The following is a 20,356-nucleotide window of genomic DNA, read 5'->3' as shown; positions in this document are numbered from 1 at the left end:
GCCGCAAGCAAATAACCAATGCCTTGCCACTTCACAAGTTTAAATGACTTTAAACGACATAGCTCATAAATTTAGGGGGCTCGGAAAAAAATGACACTGGAGGAATTCAGTCGAGCTCAAATTTCTCAATTTTTTAAAAAATGTTTTATAAGTTTACCAATTTCCAAACACCGGCTATACCGATACAGAGATACAGATGGCATTCAGCACCAAGGACAGGCATTGCACTTTCTAACTACGGTGACCAGGGACAAGACTTTTTGGTTATTTGTTCAGGAACAGGAATGTTTGGCTATTAATGTGTGTGGATGGCATTCAGCACCAAGGACAGACATTGCACTTTCTAACTATGGTGACCAGGGACAAGACTTTTTGGTTATTTGTTCAGGAACAGGAATGTTTGGCTATCAATGTGTGTGGATGGCGTTCAGCACCAAGGGCAGACATTGCACTACTAATTGGTAACTGGTTATCTGTTACATTTTTAGAGTAGAGTAGAGTAGAGTAGAGTAGAGTAGAGTAACTGTCTCTTCGGTCTGGTATAGGACAGATGAGAGTGTTGGCATCAATGTTCAACCCACTGGGACGTCACAGTTTCTGTTTAAACGTCACAAACGTAAGGAAAAAGACAAAATGTGCGCTTCCACCGAGAAATGATTGCATTATCTTTATTCAAATTATCAGCTGAGGACTAACAGGTGGGAACTACCCATGAGGCCAGGCGAACTCAGAAGTTCCAAGATGGCGGCTGAACATGGAGCGGGAGAAACTTCTGCTAAAACTTCGCCTCTTTAGGACGACAAACGTCTGTTTTATGTGGTGAGTAGTACGTAACTTTGTTCTCTGTATTCTTGTGACCACTTTTGGACAGTCTGGTGTGGAAAGACGCCGTAACACCACAGAAATATGACCGTGTGTTTAAGCATGGTGGCGTGGCATGTGCGAGGGCGCGCCTGAACTAGATTGATTTGCATAATAGATGATTACAGGATCCTTTAAAGTAAGGGAGAAGAAAGACTTTTACTTATGCTTCCCGTCCAACTTGATATAACCTTTCTTATCAAATTAATATTCCTGGCATTCTACTATATTTATATCTTTCGTAAAATATTTAATTTGCTTCTTACCAAAATTGGATTTCTGTCCTGCAGTAAATGTTACTGTGAATATTTCTTCAATAAGAGAATGAGTGTTTGACCACGTGTTTTATATACAATGTATGTTCTGACAATTTTGATTGGATGTACAAAACATGTATGACTTTGGGTAAAATCATTGTATGGATACTGGATGTATGTATGTATGAATTACAGATGATTATAAAAGAAATTTAATTGGTTGTATTTAGATTCTGAGGAATTTTACATTTTGCCTTTTACAGGAATTGAGAATCTTGTCAAACCACAATGTTTTCCAATTATTATGTTCTGTCAATATGACCTGTGCTTGAAAGTTGTTGCACTTGTGTTTGAAATGTGTTTCATGTATTGTTACTGTTTTAGACTGGTACATTGTATTCCATGCCATGCCTGCATTAGTTTGTTGGCTATGATTGTATGATGTTTTTGTACTGGCAATGCTCAGTCGATATGTGTGTGAACTTGTCCAGATTGTATTAAGGGTGATATGTTATTAACATGAGATGTATTTTTATGCGATTGTTGTTTGGTCATGATATTACTGTTTACATTTGACTGTTATATAATATTTCTGTGCTCCACTAACTTTAAGCATAAACTCCTGTTCCTTACTCAAAGCAGGTTTTAGAACAGGTTTTACAAATGTTGTGAATATGACAATGTATCTTGTTTCATGATATTGTGATGTTCTGTGGATTGATGTGTGTGATTTGGTCTGAATGTGTGTTTCTTTTACACCCTAGGTTTGGGCAGCTGATGCTGTATACCTGACCATGTGGGACCTATCCATGCTCCTGTGTGTGCTGTCCACATTCCTGGAGGTCCTGTGTTATGAAGTGCATGCTCTATGAATATTGTTGATGTATGTAAGTTTGGCCTGTGATTTTTCTGAATGTGTATTTCTTTTACACCCTAGGTTTGAGAAGCTGATACTGTATACCTGACCATGTGGGACCTGTCCATGCTCCTGTGTGTGCTGTGGGACCTGTCAGCAATCCTGTGTACCTGTTCACATTCCTGGAGGTCCTGTGTTATGAAGTGCATGTTCTATGAATATTGTTGATGTATGTAAGTTTGGCCTGTGATTTTTCTGAATGTGTTTTTCTTTTACACCCTAGGTTTGGGAAGCTGATACTGTATACCTGACCATGTGGGACCTGACCATGCCCCTGTGTGTGCTGTGGGACCTGTCAGCAATCCTGTGTGCCTGCATGACAAGTCCATATTCCAGGAGGACCTGCATTCCTTTTCATATTCCAGGAGGACCTGCATGTGTTTCTAGATCTGAGGGACCTGTCATCAGCTACGAGACAAGAGAACATCGGACTTGACCGTGAGTTTCCTTTTATTTGTAGAACTCTTTCAAAATGAGGTCTGCATGCCGCAGTGCGTAAGCAGTCCTTTTAGATTTGCATAATGCAAAGCCGGGTCGTTCTATTAACCGTTTAAAATCAAGACTGTACAAGTGAAGCGTAATACGGGGTTGCTGCTTGGCAGAATTTCGTGCCATGCCATTTGAATTTTGCATAATTTGAAGTCGAAAAACTCGGACGTAATCTACGTGTTTTAAGCAAACAGCATGCACGAATGAAGAGTAAATCGTGGTCACTGCCTTCCTGAATTAAGCGCAAAGCATGATCGGGACCTCCCATGCAGACCCTTAGAAATGACAATGAAAGATGTTGGGAAAGGGCATGTTTGCGATCCACTGTATTTTAGTCCCAAACACCATTGTTGAAATTGGCCCTCCCTGCTATATTTGTTGTCATTTCTGAAAGAGTTCACATTTCTTATACTAATATCTAGTTTAAGGTTGTGACTAACATTTTGTCGATATGCCGGAGAACACAGTACGTTTTCCTACTGATGAGAGCACTTGCAATATTGCCTGTTGTTTCATTCTGTATAGCAATGGGATATGTTTTCAGAAGCATTTCTGATCAAAATGTTTTCCCTGATATCCTCTTCATCATAATTCACATTGGATTCCTCTTTTTTCATACACCATCTCTGAAATGAAAATTGTCCTTCATGTAAAGAAAACATAATCTAAACAATCAGCAAAGCAACAATGTTTAGGGATGAATGTTGTGTAGCACTCAAAAATGGAAAGTTAGCTGGAATTTAGAGACATTTTCATGATGATTGTGATTTTTAGCTGTTATTGTTGGAGAGATGTCAAGTTTTGGTCGCGAACAATATTATTTACTGATTTTTCAAATAACACTTCTGATATGGAACATACATTGTATGACAAAATGCAATTAGTCACAAATGTCCCTATATGGAAAATCCAAAACATAAATTCAAAACTTGCTGTGGTTCAAAAATTATGAGAGTTCTTACTGTATTCACTTTTTAAGTCCTTCCTGAAATAGAAATTGTCCAGGACCTTTAATGTAAAATTTGTGCGGAGAAAATAAAATGTCATTAATGTAACAAAATGTGAATAATGAAATCATTCATTTTATCCATTATAATTTACTGGCAAGATTTGGAATATTTAAATTCACTAATGAAATTGTGCATAATTTTTTTCACAGAATAATACTTTAATTTGGCAGATATGACAATACATAATGTGAGATGTAAAATTCCTGAACATAAATTATAGGGATGCAAACATAACAACAAGTACAAACCTGACAAGTTTTTAATCAAAGTCCTTTTAATCTTAAAAGATCATTCTGCAGAACCAAGTGTTTTCTTCAGCCGACATTTCAGCGACCATCGGTCACCTTCCTCAATTCTGACTGGTTTACATTGTAAAGCACAGGTGCAAGGTGAAATAGATAATACATTCCAAAATGCATTTAGCATTCCAGGCCAGAAGCAAGATGTATAATTCCTCAGAATGAACGGTTATGTTTAAAACCTGTTTGTTTTGATAGATTTACCTGCAGTCTGGATGAAGTGCAAACTTTGTGGTGATGCAATTCTTGAAATTCTTCCAGCATAATAATTCATTCTTTGAGGAATTACATGCATATTCTGGCTAGGAATAGTCAAATTAAGTTCTAAATCTTTATAATTCAAAGATAACATCATTTGCTAAACTTGCAATCTGCTCACAATTTTGAATTTGCAAAAAGCACACAAATCTAATTAAGTCTGACCCTGATTTACATGTACCTAAAATATACATTGTCTACAGTTGTGAAATGTGTCTAAGGATAGGTGAAACACAATCAAGATTATTCATATTAACATATTTTACAAAAAACACAAGGTATTCATAGGCATTCCACAACGTTTTCTTTTCAAACAACAGGAGTACATAATTATGTAATTACTGCATGTTATATTCAATATCATTCAAATACAATTTTGTCCTTGATGAAGTGGATTTCAGGGAAAATACTTTGGTCACATAATGATTGCTGGAAATTGTCCTATTTCTTTACAGAAAAATGGAAAAGGCAATGTTGTGCTCTCTTTCTGTAGAGTGAATGTACTACAGGTAAGCTGTGTGTGATGATTGAAAGGGAGAAATTGTGTTGAGGAATCAGCAAAATAAAAGTACATTCTGTTTTTTAGCAAGGATTAAATACCGTTAAGTTGCCTTTGTCTTTGATTGTAGTTATGTCATAGATAGTTTTGGTAGTATAATTGTTACAAACAACAAAACACGTAGCTATAATTTCTTCCAAGTCATGAAGCAAAGCTAGTGTTGCATTTTTTGTGAGACATAGTAGGCAAAGTGGGAAAGTGAAGAAAGCAATGATGAGGTCTGTGATTTGGCTCATATCTGGCGACAGCATTTTGCACATTTGAATAAGTCTTATACTTAAGAGGATTACATACTCTAAAGTGGCTTTGAATTTGATTGTAGTCATTTCTTAGGTAATAGCCATTAGGTACTAAAAACAGACAGTTGCAGTGAAATGTAGCAAGTTGCGGAAATTCAGTAGTGTAACTTAAAACATTATAACTGTAGACAGACTGTTGCAGTGAGAGGTTGACACACTATGTAAATTGTGACATGTAGTCTGCATTTAAGTTGCAGAAGTTAGGTAGTTGATCTTCAGGGAAGGAAGTTTAGAACTTGAACAATGGCAGGAAAAAATGGGTGTAGTTTGTTTTGCTGATTCCTTTGAAGTCATGTAGATTCCAAACTTTGTTATCACTGTTTATAGACTTGTAGCAGCTCTTACCTCCTGTTGCAAAATTTAAGGCTTGTCTCATGTTGATGTAGTAAAGTTTGACAGTGATGTGTTACGCTGACAGACTTTATTTCATGAGCTTGAGTCTGCTTGGCCTGGATTTTGGAACAGGAGAGTTGAATTGCTACACGTATATGTTAACAGTGATAACAAAGTTTGTCAATGACAGTTTCCAGGGGTGCCAGAGTGTAAAGTGCAATTTTACGGAATACAGTGCAATTTTACTAATGACGTTGAATGACGTAACCTGGGCCCGGCTTTCCAGGGATGCCGCTGACTCACATATTTCTGTGTTTTTAAAAAAAAGAAATGTGAGTCAGCGGCGTTTGCCATCTTGAAACTCAAAGAAAGCAGGGTCCAAGTCACGTGATTCAATGTCACTAGTAAAATTGCACTGTATACTCTGGCACCCCTGGTTTCTATCACTGCATGACAAAACACAATTCCTCTCTTTCTGTATGCCACTCACATGTAGTATGTCAAACTTTTCCAACAAACTCCCAAACACTCATCAGGCCAACCTCCCCAAACATTAAATTTGCCAGGCAAAAAAATTGCCCTCACAAAATTCCTCTTGTTGTTGAATGCCAGGTTGTCCACAAATTTGCTTTGGATTTGTTTAAACATTAAAAGTGAAGTCAAATTTCCCCCTCCCCCATAATTTGTTTTGGGGTCAATTTTCCCGCCAAAAATCAGAATGATTGTGACCCTCACCTGTTTAGTTAATTGGATTAAATTTTTCCCGCCAAAAAACTTAGTATATACAGCACTCTAACCTTGAACTTGTGCCCACCTCCCACACTTCTTCCACAACTCACACAGTATGTTAGTTACACTCTTCCAACACTTTGGATATGTAACTTCTCCGAACATGTAGTCACCACACTCTGCTATCTAAACACTTGTTCGAGTGCAGTGCAGTTCTCTAGAATAATGTCTCCCTCTCCTGGTCAGTCAATTGCACTGGTATACTGATGTTTCGAAGCATCAATGTCTCCGGAAAGACATCCCACGGGGATACACTTAGTGCATTGACCAACCAGGAGAGCGAGACATTATTCTAGAGTCTTGTGGCGGAAACACTGCATCGAACAAGTGTTTAGATAGCAGAGTGTGGTGACTACATGTTCGGAGAAGTTACATATCCAAAGAAGTCCAAAGTGTTGGAAGAGTGTAACTAACATACTGTGTGAGTTGTGGAAGAAGTGTGGGAGGTGGGCAGGAAGTGTGGGGAGGGGGGCACAAGTTCAAGGTTAGAGTGCTGTATATACTAAGTTTTTTGGCGGGAAAACTTAATCCAATTAATTAACCAGGTGAGGGTGCCAATTAGTTTTGGTGGGAACAGTTTAAAAGGTACAAACAACAATTTGGGGGCCAATTTGGTACATTCCACTACACAAAGAATTAAAGGGGCTGTCTTGGATACTAGGAATGGGTGGAAAAACATGATTTTTAAGTGTGAAGGTCTGAGGGTTTTTTTGGCAGGAAGATTTCACTCAACTACGTGTTAGGAGAATTTAAGTGTAAGGTCCAAAGCGACGTTTTTGTGGCAATTTGACATATTCAACTACACAGTACTAAAGAATGAAAGGGGCCGGCGGGAAAACGTGTTCAGAGATTTTAAGTGGGAAGGTCCAAGCGACAATTTTGGGGCAATTTGGCACATTCAACTACACAATACAAAGAATTAAAGAGACGGTCAAGTTTTTGGGCAGAAAAACGTTTTTGGACATTGTATGTGAGAAGGTCCAAGCGACAATTTTGGGGTCGAATTTGGCACATTCAACTACACAATACAAAGAATTAAAGGGACGGTCAAGTTTTTGGGCAGGAACGTTTTTGGACATTGTAAGTGTTAAGGTCCAAGTGACAATTTTGGGGCAAGGGGCTGGGCGAATTTAGGCGGATTCAACTACACAATACAAAGAATTAAAGGGACGGTCAAGTTTATGGGCAGAAAAACGTTTTTGGACATTGTACGTGGGAAGGTCCAAGCGACAATTTTGGGGCAATTTGGCACATTCAACTACACAATACAAAGAATTAAAGGGGCGGTCAAGTTTTTGGGCAGGAACGTTTTTGGAGATTTTAAGTGTTAAGGTCCAAGCGACAATTTTTGGGCAAGGGGCTGGGCGAATTTAAGCGGCTGGCTAAGATATTAAGTTGTTTGGCGCAAAAACTTCAATCAACTACATGTTCAAAGGATTTGGGTAAAGTTGGCACATTCAACTGTACACAACTTTTCAGTTAGATAGTTTTTTGGTGGGAAAATTTTGGGGCAAATTTTGGGGCAATTAGGCCTATTCAACTACGCAATCCGAAGGTTTTTTCAGGATACTTGTCGTGGAATTTGGCTACGATAAACATTTAATGGACCCTCAGAGTAGAGACCTGGGCAAAAGAGAGAGAGAGAAATGTGAGTGCACCTGAGGGCATGTGGAGTGTTGTCTCGTGTTAATAAAGAAAGCATACTCACACCTCCCCATCTTTCACACAGCTCGGCCGATAAAAGTCTGGTTGTTCCTCCCGCTCATTCCGGTCTTCCGAGTTCACATCTTGAAGACAGAGAAACAGAAGTCAGTGTATTGAAAACAGCAATTGACCAAGTAGCACTGAAAATTATGTCACACAACTTACAGGTTTATACAAGCTTTAATAATCCAAAGTATGTACAAAAGACAATTTACTATTCCAAATGCTCAGATGTAGCAATTGTTTGTTCAGTCCACAACATCTCATCATTTTCAGCGCCAAAACAAAATTGCACACTCTCCAGTATTAAGCTCAAGACCTTTTTAAATTTAATTGTTAATGATTCTCTTGTAATATGCGTCTTAACACATCAAAGAAGAATGGAACATGCAAGTTCTCACCTGTACAAACTCTTCACTTCACTGTGTCTTCTGGTTTGCTGAGCCCGCCAGCTCTTGTCTGGTTTGGTTTGGTTTTCCATCATCACAGGTTTCTCCCAGTCAGGACAGGAACACACCTAATGTTGTAAAGAATAGTGTCAAATCAAAAAAACATTTCCACGCAACATTGCATGACTCTAAAACAGAATGATAAAATTCTACATGTGAACAAAAAGCTTGGAGTGTTTTTTAGGTGTTACTGGTGGCATGTCATGCCTCCAACTTATGACCTAGGAAACAAAAGAGACAAAAATTACTTAATACAATGTATATAAAATAAGTCGTAAACCATTATCTCACCTGTAGAAACTCTTCACTTCAGTGTGTCTTGGTTTGCTTAACACTCATCTCGTCTGGTTTGGACAGGTTTCTCCCCGTCAGGACAGGATCATCAGGCAGCTATGAATGAACGTAAAAAGAAAGTGAAATTATTAAAAAGCAAGTAGGGTGTTTTAAAGATGTTACTGGTAGTATGTCATGTCTTGGAGTTCATAACACACCAAAGAAAGTATGAAAAAGGAACATGACAATGATTGAAGTTGTATAGCACAATGTCTCACCTTTACAAACTCTTCACTTCACAGGTGTCAAGGTAACAGGTTTGCTGAGCACTTATTTGGTCTGGTTCAGACAGAAGTCACCTGTCATCACAGGTTTCTCCTTGTCAGGACAGGAACATCAAGACACACCTACGCATGAAAAAATAATTAATGCAAAGCAACAACGATCAACCAGCTAAATACAATCAACACTTGCATGTACCCTAATTTGAATGTATACATTTCTTCTTTTCTGCCAGGCATTATAGCAATGTTTCACTCAAAGTAATTTAAGAAACTAGATCCCCTAATTTATCCTATGTGAGTTCATCCTCATAATATTCACAACAAAGAAAACCAGTAAAAATACTATGTATGTTGACTGTCTATACTTGCACCCTTGCTGAAATGAGGACATATGTTATGAAATACATATTTACCTGAACATGTTTCATGTTTATATTCTTCAGTGCCTTCATCTGGTCTGGTTTGTACAGGAGCTGATGGACATCATCACAGGTTTCTCCCAGTTAGGACAGGAACATCAGGACACAACTGAATATCATAAGAATACTTAAGTGTGATGCCAAAGAATATTTCCATAACATGTTACAGCTGACTCTCATGACTACAAAGATGTGTAGCCTTTGTGTGAAAGAATAATTAGTGTGATAAAAAAAAGAATCTCCAGGCAATGCCGAATTAACATAAAAGCTAATAATATCATAAAATTGAACAATCCATATGTTTGAATAGATGTACACTGTAGGAGGTGTTAGGCTATTGAAAGGTGTTTTATTTTTAAACTTAAAACCTGTTTCTGGTCATGGTAATGTGTCATGATGATCATGTGTATTGTAAAGCACTATCTCACCTGTACAAACTCTTCTCTTCACCATATCTTCAAGTCAACTGGTCTGGTTTGTACAGAAGTCACCCATCATCTCCCAGTTAGGATAGGAACATCAGGACACCTATTAGTAAGTAAAAAGAATAATTAGTTCAAGAATAATTACCACTAGCAACCATGTCTAAAAATGATAAACACTTGTACTTGACATGTTGCTTTGCCTCCCTAGAAATTGCACAAACAGTGTGCACTAAGTCACTCATTTATTTATTTGATCAGACAATTCATTCAAATATATAATCTATAGACGACAAAATCAGTTAGAAGACTACTTAGTAATACATGCTTTTATGTGTTACTGGTTGTGTGTTATTTTAATGAGATGTGAGATTTATAGTAAGGGAAAGAAAGTTGAGAAGTGCTAATTAAAAGTCATGTACATTGTCTCACCTGTGGATTCTGTATCTTGTTCTTTTGTCTTCAAATCGGCTGGTCTGGCCCAACATCCAAATGTTGACAGCTATGGACAGGAGACATCACTACTGCATCAGTCAGCAGCCACCTAACTATACAACAATATATGTTACATATTTGTATAAAAAAACACCAATTATAAATGGTAAGTAGATTGCAGAATTCAGATTTTTCTCACCTGATATTCATCAGATTTCTGGAGTCTTCAAATCACCTGGTCCTGGTCAGCTTTAGACAGCAGACTTCACTACTGCATCAGTCAGCAGCCACCTAACTAAAGACCATTACAAAGTTACACATTTATCTTAAGTAACACCAAGTAAATGGTAGGCAAAATACAGAAATCAGTTTTTCTCACCTGATATTCTTCTGGAGTCTTCAAATCACCAAGTCTGGTCTGGTCCAGTCTTCTCTTGTCAGGTTCAGGCAGGAGTCAGCATCAGTCAGCAGCCACCTAACTATACAACATTATATGTTACATATTTGTTTTTAAAACACCAAGTATGAATGGTAAGTATATTGCAGAATTCAAACTTTTCTCACCTGATATTCATTTGGAGTCTTCAAATCACCAGGTCTGGTCCAATCTTCTCTTGTCAGGTTCAGACAGGAGTCAGCATCAGTCAGCAGCCACCTAACTATACAACATTATATGATACATATTTGTTTAAAAAAACACCAATATTACAAATGATAAGTAGATTGCAAAATTTTTGTCACCTGTATTCCTCTGGGGTCTTCAAATCACAGGTACAGACAGGAGACATCACTACTACATAGACATCTGAAGCCACCTAACTATACAACATTTTAATTTACACACTTGTTTCAAATAACACCAATGAAATGGTAGGTAATACAATTCAGATTTTTCTCACCTGGCCTTATACTTCTGTATCCGATTGTCTGGTAACTGTCATCACAAGTCTCATCTCATTAGGACAGAAACACCTGCACAGTTAGCTGACCCTCAGGACACAGATAACTGTCATTCTATGGAAAGATATCTACAGGTTCTTACCAGCCCTGGTACACATTGTAGAATGTGAATAAAAGTACTGAACAAATCCATGCAACTAGATCTAAATTTTTATGAATTGATTTAAGAAAATATTGGTTGCTAGACAGTGTACGCCATTCATAAAGAACTGTGATTAAAACAATTTTTTTTTAAATTTCTTTACTTTAAAACTGATGAAGACCTCGACAAAAACAACACATCATGACTGCATAACATAAAACATGGATGGTAACAACGAAAAAAAATCGAACCACTTCATGTGACACTGCATTTGTAAACTTGGTGCAATTTGTAGTGTTTGGAAACTGTTACAAGTGTTGGCGCTATAAATTAATGGCCTTTACAAACAGGATTTCATGTGTCCAAAAATGGAATGAACAAGCTTTTCAAATGATGATACATACAATACAAATGATAACAGAAGAAAGGAGACTTATTCCCTTGTTTTAAGCATTTAATCATGCACACGTGCAAATTCCGAAAGGTGTTTTTGAGCCACGTGGTGAAAAACAAAAGGCAGTTTTTGTTACAGCATTCTTTTTCAGAAATATGTCACTCAAGGCGTTCTGTAGTTGACAAGTAAAACAGGAAATGAACAAGCTTTTCAATAATACACTATACAATGCAAATGATATAACTAACTAACGTTTACTTTATATAACAGAAGAACGGAGCTTGTTGAAGAATCATGCACACGTGCAAATTCCACTGGGTGTTTTGAGCCACGTGGTGAAAAAGAAAAGGCAGTTTTTGATAGTTCTTTTTCAGAATATGAATTCACGGCATTGTGTAATTGACAAATAAGACATTCACATACGCCTAACACTGTACAAGCATGGAGGTCCATGGTACAAGCACACCGCACATGGAAACTGTTTTTAAAATGCGCGGCTCTTTAAAAAGTTTAAGGCTCTTTCAATCAGCAATGGCCGCTCGAAACTTAGAGAACTGTGTCATTTCTTTCTGAATATAAGTTTTCAGACATGGCATGTTCTTACTATTTGCTACGGAACAATGTTAGCCAATAGTTTGTTCAAGTTTAACGTTACCTGTAAGAAAAGCGAAGTCGCCTTTGAATCACCCTCTGTCTCCCAACGATGTCGCCATTTTCTCGTCTTCTCGAATCCGCATTTTCTCCTCAAAACATCGAGAGAACGGCATAATTATACCGCTAAAAGTTCCCTACATTCTACTCTACACTTTAGAAAGACATTCCTCGGATAAAAACTCGAGAAAGTACCCTGAAAGTTGCACAAAAATAACATCCGAGAGAATCCTCGTGGTACCAGACCGCCATTTTGTTGAGGGGACCATGCCGAATGAGTTTCTGCACAGGTGTGCAAAACAGCCTTGTCTAATTAATATGGCGCTGCTGATCTAATTACGAAGACAAATTCAATCTTAAAAAAAGGAAAAACGGCTTAGAAATATATCATTTCCCGCCAGTATTACACACAAAGTTTCCACTAAAAGCTTTTTGGATACATGTACGTTGGTTACAGGTTTTGGGTTCGAATGTTAAGTTGAAACTTCTACCTCCATGCTCCAATACACATTGTATCTCTCATATATTACATATACTTGTCGAGCACTTGTACCAAACATGTCAGTCGTCATTTACTCAGTTTTCTTCCTTTGTATTACCCGAGCGGGTTTTCAGCTTTGCCTGGTAGCCAGACCATCGGGCGCTCCCCGGTATGTTTACGGCGCTGGGAGTGCTGCCCTCCCGCCCGGGATATTCCGTACGCCCGGGAATTTTCACGGGGTTGGTTTCAGAGACCGGCTGGAAATATAGGCTACCAGAAAAGACTTTGGCTTAGAGGAATTGGTTTTGGACTAAGAAAACCCATCTAAGCCTGAATTTCCTAAGAATGCGAGCAACGTACAACAGCTACGGGGGACGCTACGGGACTTTTCGCGGGCGAAGTCTGCCGCTGGTCCCGAGGACATAGCTCCTCCAACGCGGTGAACTTTTCGCCGTGATTTTCATGGAATTCGTCTTCTCAAGTCGGGCCCTTTGCACAGAATATGTTGGTCTTGACTAATTCAGTTGTCTGGCGTCTGTATCATCGAGTATTAAAATGTTTTAGCCTTGGTTTTAGCCTGGTAATCATGCCACGGGAGCTCCCTGGCATCTCTACCGCGCTGGGAGTGTTCCCCTCCCGCCGGGCACGTTAACGCACGTCGGGGCATTTTTAAGGGGTCGGTTTCGATAATTTTAGCACGACAGTGAGCAGAAAGGCCCACTAGAAAGATAGGCTGCCAGGAAAAGACATATTCTTACAGCAATTGCCGGTGAAACACATTCAATTCGGCCCGTGAAAAAAGGTTACCAAGGCTAGATCAACTCAACACCGAGCCTCGCCTCGTCTCCTTGGATTTTTAGCAGTTTAACTGACGCACGCCAAAGATACCTTGGATATTTAGAAAGACAAGTGTCTTCAGAACTTAAATCAATTCATAAAAGTTACCTGTATTGCATACTTTCTCCACTTTGCTCCAAGAAACATCACAGTACGGTCCAGAAAACAATTCAATGGCTGCCATCCGAGCAGTCGATTATCAGACTGCATCGTATATTTTTGGCCACGTGTCAAAAATGCCGCCTGGCGGATTACAATGGTACTTGTCAATGGTAAAATTGCCAATACGAATTTACATTGTTTATTTAAGAGCGACCCCTAGCAGCTAATGATATTAGTGCTTCGAATTGACTACGTGTGCGAAAGACGACGACCCAATCAGAAGAGACATTACAAAACAACTTTTGGTTAAGAATCGATTGGACATGCCTATTGGTCGGTCAAACAGCAGCCACTATATACAGTGCACTGATTAGTCAATTTGTTTGAGCATCGGGTTATCACCGTATAACAGTTTCCCGAACATGCGCCGAACAACACACCCGTCCTACTCCGCTTAAACAAAGTAGTCCCTACAAACTATCAGAATTTCGTGTTAAACAGCTTAATATTTGCTCTAAATATCATTTTGCCATAAAAGAATATTTCTAAAATGTTAATTTTCAATAGATCATTGAGCAATAACCATGATTATATATTTTGCGGCTATAGTTGTATCATTTCGCAATGTGAGCGGATTGACTAAGTGTGCCAACCAATCAGAAGAGACATTAGAAAACAACCTTTGGTTAAGAATCTATTGGACATACGTATTGGTCAATCAGCAGCCAATACATACAGTGCACTGATTAGTCAATTTGTCTGAGCATCGGGTCATCACCGTATTATTAGTACCGAACATGCGCCGAACAACACACCCGTTTTACACCGCTGGAACAAAGTAGTCCCTGCAAACTATCACAATTTCGTGTTAAAAACAGCTTAATATTTATTCTAAATATCATTTTGCCATAAAAGAATATTTTTAGAATGTTAATTTTCAATAGATCATTGAGCATTAACCGTGATTATATATTTTACGTTTACCGGGTTGCCCAAGAGGTCTTGGCGGGCGTGCACCAATCTCATCACCGAAGAAATTCCGGCAAGTTTACGATCGGCTTGCCCGGCTATGACAAGTAAAACTCCCACCACGTAAAAGTCAAAACAGGTGGGAGTCAAACGGCTTTTATCTATCGATAAGAAAGTTAACCGACTGTTGATACATTTTATAGCCAAGATTAGCTGATTTTGCGACTACGTTCGTAGCGTTACACTGGCTGCACTGTGTGTGTTGAAGCGGCCGCTCTGAGTCGGTTGAACCATTGCTAGTTGAACCCACTTGAACGTCAAAACACGAAAATCTGGTCTAGAAGCCAAGGAGAGGGGCACACGCAAAAGTACCTAAGTAACGGGTTCCTCCCTCAGTACTCGGTGTTCAGTACTGAAGGTGCCTTCCGAACTGAACTTCCAGTTCGGAAGTTCTGTCAGAACTGGGCGTCCAGATCTGAGGCGACTTCAGAACTGGAAAACTCTTAATCAGTTCTGGAAACCGAGAACTGAACGTTCCTTCCGTACTGGAAACGCGGAGCGGCTTTGGCCTGAGTATAGCCCGGCTTATAAGCGCTGCCGGGCGGTAGTAAAGCCGGGCAAGCTGCCGGACGGCCGCCGCAACATAAGGCGTTCAACACGGCTGCCGGAGGACAACGAGACCACCTACAGGAAGCGTCTACGGGAGACGAGAGAAACTGAGGCGGCTAACAACGAAGAGCGGGCTGTTGAAGATCGGCACATCGACCAGTTATAGACTAGTTTATACGTTGGTGATGTCAGCAAGGCTACTTCTACTACTGAGACATATCGTATTCAGTACTGGAACATCCCAGTACAATTAGAACGTGAGAACAGGAAGCCCAGTTCGGAAATAATTCGAAAACTCGGCTTCCAGTACTGTAGAGTCACTTTTTACTGGTCAATCTAGTACGGAACCCGTTACTTAGCCTATCATAGGTACATCGACACTCGGCTTTCCAGTACTGAATGACCTCCGAACTGGGTAACCAGTACTGAATGACCTTTGTACCAGCCTTCCTGTAGCCGGGACGCAACACAGTACTGGGGTCCGAGTACCGACGGGCGTTCAGGTCTGGAAAACGAGTTCCGAAACAAGATTCAGTTCTGAACTTCCAGTTCTGACGAAGCTTCAGTACTGGAATAACGCCGTTCCGAACTGGAATTCTAGTTTAGAGCTTTCTTCAGAACTGGGCGCCGAGTATCGACGCTATTTTCTCCATGGTTTCCGTACTGGGCGCCCAGTAAGGAACCCGTTACTTTCGTACCTTTGCGGGGCACACATCCGTGTTTTTTAGTCCACAACCTACGGGACGCTGTGGCTAAAACAGAGGGAGGCAACCCTGGAAGCGCGAGTCAGTACCAGGGCCAGGCCCGGGGGCTAGGCCGGTTCGTATTCGGCCTGCTAGCGGCAATCTGACAGACCGGCCAACGTATTATACGGCGCGGCGTGTCTGAGACTGTTGGGACTGCCTGGGAGAGGGGAACATCTGTGTTTTGTTAGTCCACAAGTTACCGGACGATGTTTGTGGCTTTAAACGTGAGAAAAACAGAAGAGGGGACCATGGAAGTGCCTGTCAGTACCAGGGCCAATCCCAGGCCGGTTCGGACGGCCCGCTGAGTGTCAATCCAACGGTGCGGTACGGAGTGGCGTATACTCGGGCCGGCCGGCCCGCGACAGTTGGATTCCAGCGGGATGAATGAACCGCCCTAGCCCCACAGTATTCTCCAGGGTCGAGGAAAGTCGCCATCTTTCTACCTTTGCTTGTAAAATGACCTAAAAATTTACCGCTGAGCGCCGGAGTTCTCCGTAGATCAACACCGGCTCCCTCCCTACAACCACCCGGCAACTTTTGCGACCAAGCCCGCCGAAAACACCCCCAACACTACGCCTTCTCTTTCTCACAAGCACTTTATGTCATGATATTGAGTTATTTGTGATAGAAATTAGGCGATTCCGCCTAAAAATTTGTTGTAATTCGGCGATACGAGCTGTTGTAGTAGCGCTGAGTTCGTCAACATAGCCACTTCCTGTTGCCGCGGCTTCGTCACTCAGTGTCTGAAAAATGATGCATTTTGCAAACGGCGAAACCGCGAGAGCCCGAAAAAATCAAGTAAAACTTCAAAGTACACCCTTTCTCTTCCGTGGCGTTTGTATACTATTTTAAATGTACGACAGAACCGTTCAAAACTCACTGAAAATACTCAGCGTTTTCTAGAAAAGTTAAGATTTGTAGGTCGATCAAGTATCAAACGTAAAACCCCAAAGCACCCCAATTTCGGGCGGTTGGAAACCCACTCGCGGATTTGGGCGATTTGGGAATGTGCCAAAATCAATGGGCTCGTGAGGGGTTTTCAATTTTTTACAGAATTTTTAATATTACGACTTTGTAAATAAGTTTACAAGCGGAAAACATATCATTACCTCCATGAAAAATGTCTGTCTGTGTGTGTGTATGTGTGTTTGTGTTTCCGGCCAGCATAACTTTTAAACCTTTGGGTGGATTGTAATGATATTTGGTATGTGGATAGGTGTTGGGTAGCCAAAGGTCAAGGTCGATTTTGGGCCTCCTGGTGGCTGACCTTGGTACTGCAGCAGAATTTCCGGTTTTTGTATCTTTTGTCCTGGACATGCTATGGTCTTGAATTATGAGTGGTGGATAACTCTTCCTGGTGTGGTCCCCCTAGCAGCTTGTTCTGGAACTGCATGGGGGTTTCTGGCGAAACCTTTCAAAGCAGATAAATTCACAAAGAAACAATGTATTTTTATGGTTTTTGGTATGTGGGTAGCTTAGACAGAGATATATATTATTGGATGCAAATTATGCATATGATGACTTCATTTGCATAATTAATGAGGAAATTCTATAGTGTTTTACATCATGGGACTTTGGTACATGTATTGTTTATAATCTATGGCAGGTGGAATATCACGAGATACCAATTATGCAAATACTGACCTAATTTGCATAATTTATCTGAAAATTCTATGACTCCTTAGTGGTAAATTAATGTTATGTGCAACTTTAAAGCATAAAAGTGACTTGACATTACACAGAAGATGCTTGAGTGTATTAGAGGATATCTGCAGTATCATAAACTTAACCTATCTTATATGAAAAGTTCTATGTAACATAGATTTACACCAGTTTTTTTATTTTATGTTCAAAGGAATACATGTATTTTACTACACTGAACCTGATCTATACCTTGGTAGCATAAAAAAAGTAGAAAAACACAAAATTTAATGAATAAATCGAAGTATCAAACTGGATTCAAAGAATAGTTCCCAAACAATCTCATACAAATGTAGCACAATTACAACAGGATAACTTTTTTCTAACAACAAGAATAAATACCATTATTGTATTCACTCTCTGTAGGTAATATAACACATGTACAATAATATGGATGCTATGCTTCTTGCAGAGCTACATGTAAGAAGAGATCTGTATAATTATAAAGACAGGAATATTCAAATATTTCATCAAATGTACAATGATAGTTTTGGCGCTTTGAGACACCTATAACATAGAATGACAGTGAGAGGCTTCATCAACAATGTTTTGACAGCTACAGGCTTGTACCCTTAGGAAAAAAGCAACTAAGAATACATAGCTAGAGTACAATACAAAGAAATGATACATGTAGTTTTGGTGCTTTGAGACATACACACATAGAATGACAGTGAGCTGCTTGATAATACATGTATCATCAAAAATGTTTTGACAGGTGTGTATAGGAAAAAAGCAACTAAGAATACATAATTTATACAATCATACATAGCTAGAGTACATAGAAATGGCAGCATAGAGTTTCATATAAATGTAACTTTTTTTAGATAGACCAAACCTAACAACAATACATACATGTATAAGCAGTTGATTTCCACATATTCCACAGCTAAACTATGATTAAAGCTACATTCAGCTAGCACCACACTTATATATAGAATGATATAATAAAAGATCTGCCACTTTACTTAATAGATGTTTTCATCATAAATCTTAACCTTTATATCTTTACAAGTCCAAGAAGTAAGTCCCCATCGATTCTAGTGCACATGTGGTGAAATACAGCAAAATTTAATGTTCTATATACATTTGTCACTTGATCTGACAGGAATATTGCTCTACATGATTGCCAGTTAATATTAATTTGGTTCATTGCAATATACTTATCTACAACACAAACTGCTGCACTGGAACCATGTAATCTTTCACCTTAGCAAAATATTATGTTCATATAAATATTTTTCAAAGCAAACATGGCCAGTACCATGCAATAGGCTGAACAAGTCAAATTTAAGTATTCAAATTTTAAACTTGCAAATGCATGAATACAATACAGTGTGCAAAAAAAAATCTAGTAAGCAAACGTCAGAAAAAAGTTAGTCTACCCCTCCCGTATACTGTAATTCCTGATTTTTAACTTGTACTTTTATGTCCATGATTTTCCCAAACACTTCTCATTAAGTTCTGTGAACATGTCCATTTTCCTGGCAAAGACCACATGTGATCGCTCACGAACATGCAAATGAGGACAAAGTGAATTACATTAACTTGTTGTTATACAGTAACCTGTTGTTATTTGATCTGTGTGACTGTGAAGGGACATGACGATGACACCATTTTCCTGGTACAGACTGTATGTAACTGCTCACGAACATGCAAATGAGGACAAAGTGAATTACATTAACTTGTTGTTATACAGTAACTCGTTGTTATTTGATCTGTGCGACTGTGAAGGGACATGATGAAGACACGGTGAGGAGAAATGGGCCCTCCTGTCCAGCACGGAAGGTACAGGGGGTGAGGTTGTAGGTGCCGCCGGGGACATTCTCCAGTTCCAGCACACAGTACCCATGTCTGGAAAACATTGTGACAGTTTTCATCAGGTTACTAGAACAAGCACGTCGGCAGAACGTACAGGAAACCTGTAATATATTCTGCATAGCACTTCGGCAGAACATCTCATATAAGGTCGTATACAAGGTTAACATCCTGTCTGTAGTTTCCAAATGTTATGTCGGAAAAGATATGATTGGAAGTTTCTGTTCTGTTATGTATACGAAGTTATGACTTTATGTTTCTTTCATACATTCAATTATTAGGTATAATACATTCAATATCTCCACAAAGAAGGTTGTATTTTTTAATACATGGCTGAAAATCAGCACCAAGGACAGTGTGAAAATTATTTTAAAAATCAGCATCATCAAAGGCATGCCTGGAACCTGGAACTATTCTGATACATCAGAAGTTATGACATTGTTTTCTACATACTTTATTAGATATGATGCATTCAATATCTCTATTGAAAATCAGCACCAAGGACAGTACCAATGCAGTTCAAGTGACCCGTCAGCTTGATGCCTTTGTCACATAGATATAAAATAATGAATTCAACAGTGCCAACAAGTGGGTTATGTTTTCACCAAGAACATGGTTCAAAATCAGCACCAAGGACACAGCCACATAACCACACTTGATAAGGTAACATTTGCAGACCTTCACATATGGTCTGCTCTGTTAATTCTTACTAAAACACATTCATATATATGGTCAGACAGGAGTCTAAATCCCTCTTGCTATAAAACTGCAACATGAGGTTATCCAACACTATTAATTACTATGGGGACAGACATCTCGTTCAGGTCATTGACCTTATTGGTTTGGAGAAGAAGAGGTAACAGAGCAAAAACAATATGTTTTCCTTTGATAAACATAATAACCAGGATTTATTCAAATTAATACAATCTTTATCATCATAGACATGTCTTTAT

General features: G+C 39.2%; 1 protein-coding gene and 1 long non-coding RNA gene across 2 annotated transcripts in view; both read right to left on the bottom strand.

Annotated features, from left to right (window-relative positions):
* Positions 1 to 9,634: 9,634 nt before the first annotated feature.
* On the bottom strand, positions 9,635 to 10,292 carry LOC109486565. The gene is made up of 3 exons (XR_002141201.1): positions 10,256 to 10,292; positions 10,054 to 10,169; positions 9,635 to 9,727 (listed from the first exon to the last, which is right to left on the bottom strand). It is a non-coding gene; the product is annotated as an uncharacterized LOC109486565 (long non-coding RNA).
* Positions 10,293 to 19,294: 9,002 nt separating this feature from the next.
* The window catches only part of LOC109486538 (calpain-7-like), a 79,548-nt gene continuing 78,486 nt past the window's right edge, over positions 19,295 to 20,356 (bottom strand). The window contains exon 24 of the mRNA XM_019790375.1: positions 19,295 to 19,439. Within this exon, the coding sequence (XP_019645934.1) occupies positions 19,295 to 19,439 (145 nt within the window). The remainder of the gene's footprint in view (positions 19,440 to 20,356) is intronic.

The sequence above is a fragment of the Branchiostoma belcheri genome, unplaced genomic scaffold (genome assembly GCF_001625305.1).
Source record: "Branchiostoma belcheri isolate BF01 breed outbred unplaced genomic scaffold, Haploidv18h27 scaffold81, whole genome shotgun sequence".
NCBI classification, from domain to species: domain Eukaryota; kingdom Metazoa; phylum Chordata; class Leptocardii; order Amphioxiformes; family Branchiostomatidae; genus Branchiostoma; species Branchiostoma belcheri.
Note: the sequence above shows the minus strand (reverse complement) of the source record. Positions and strands in the feature narration are given on the sequence as shown.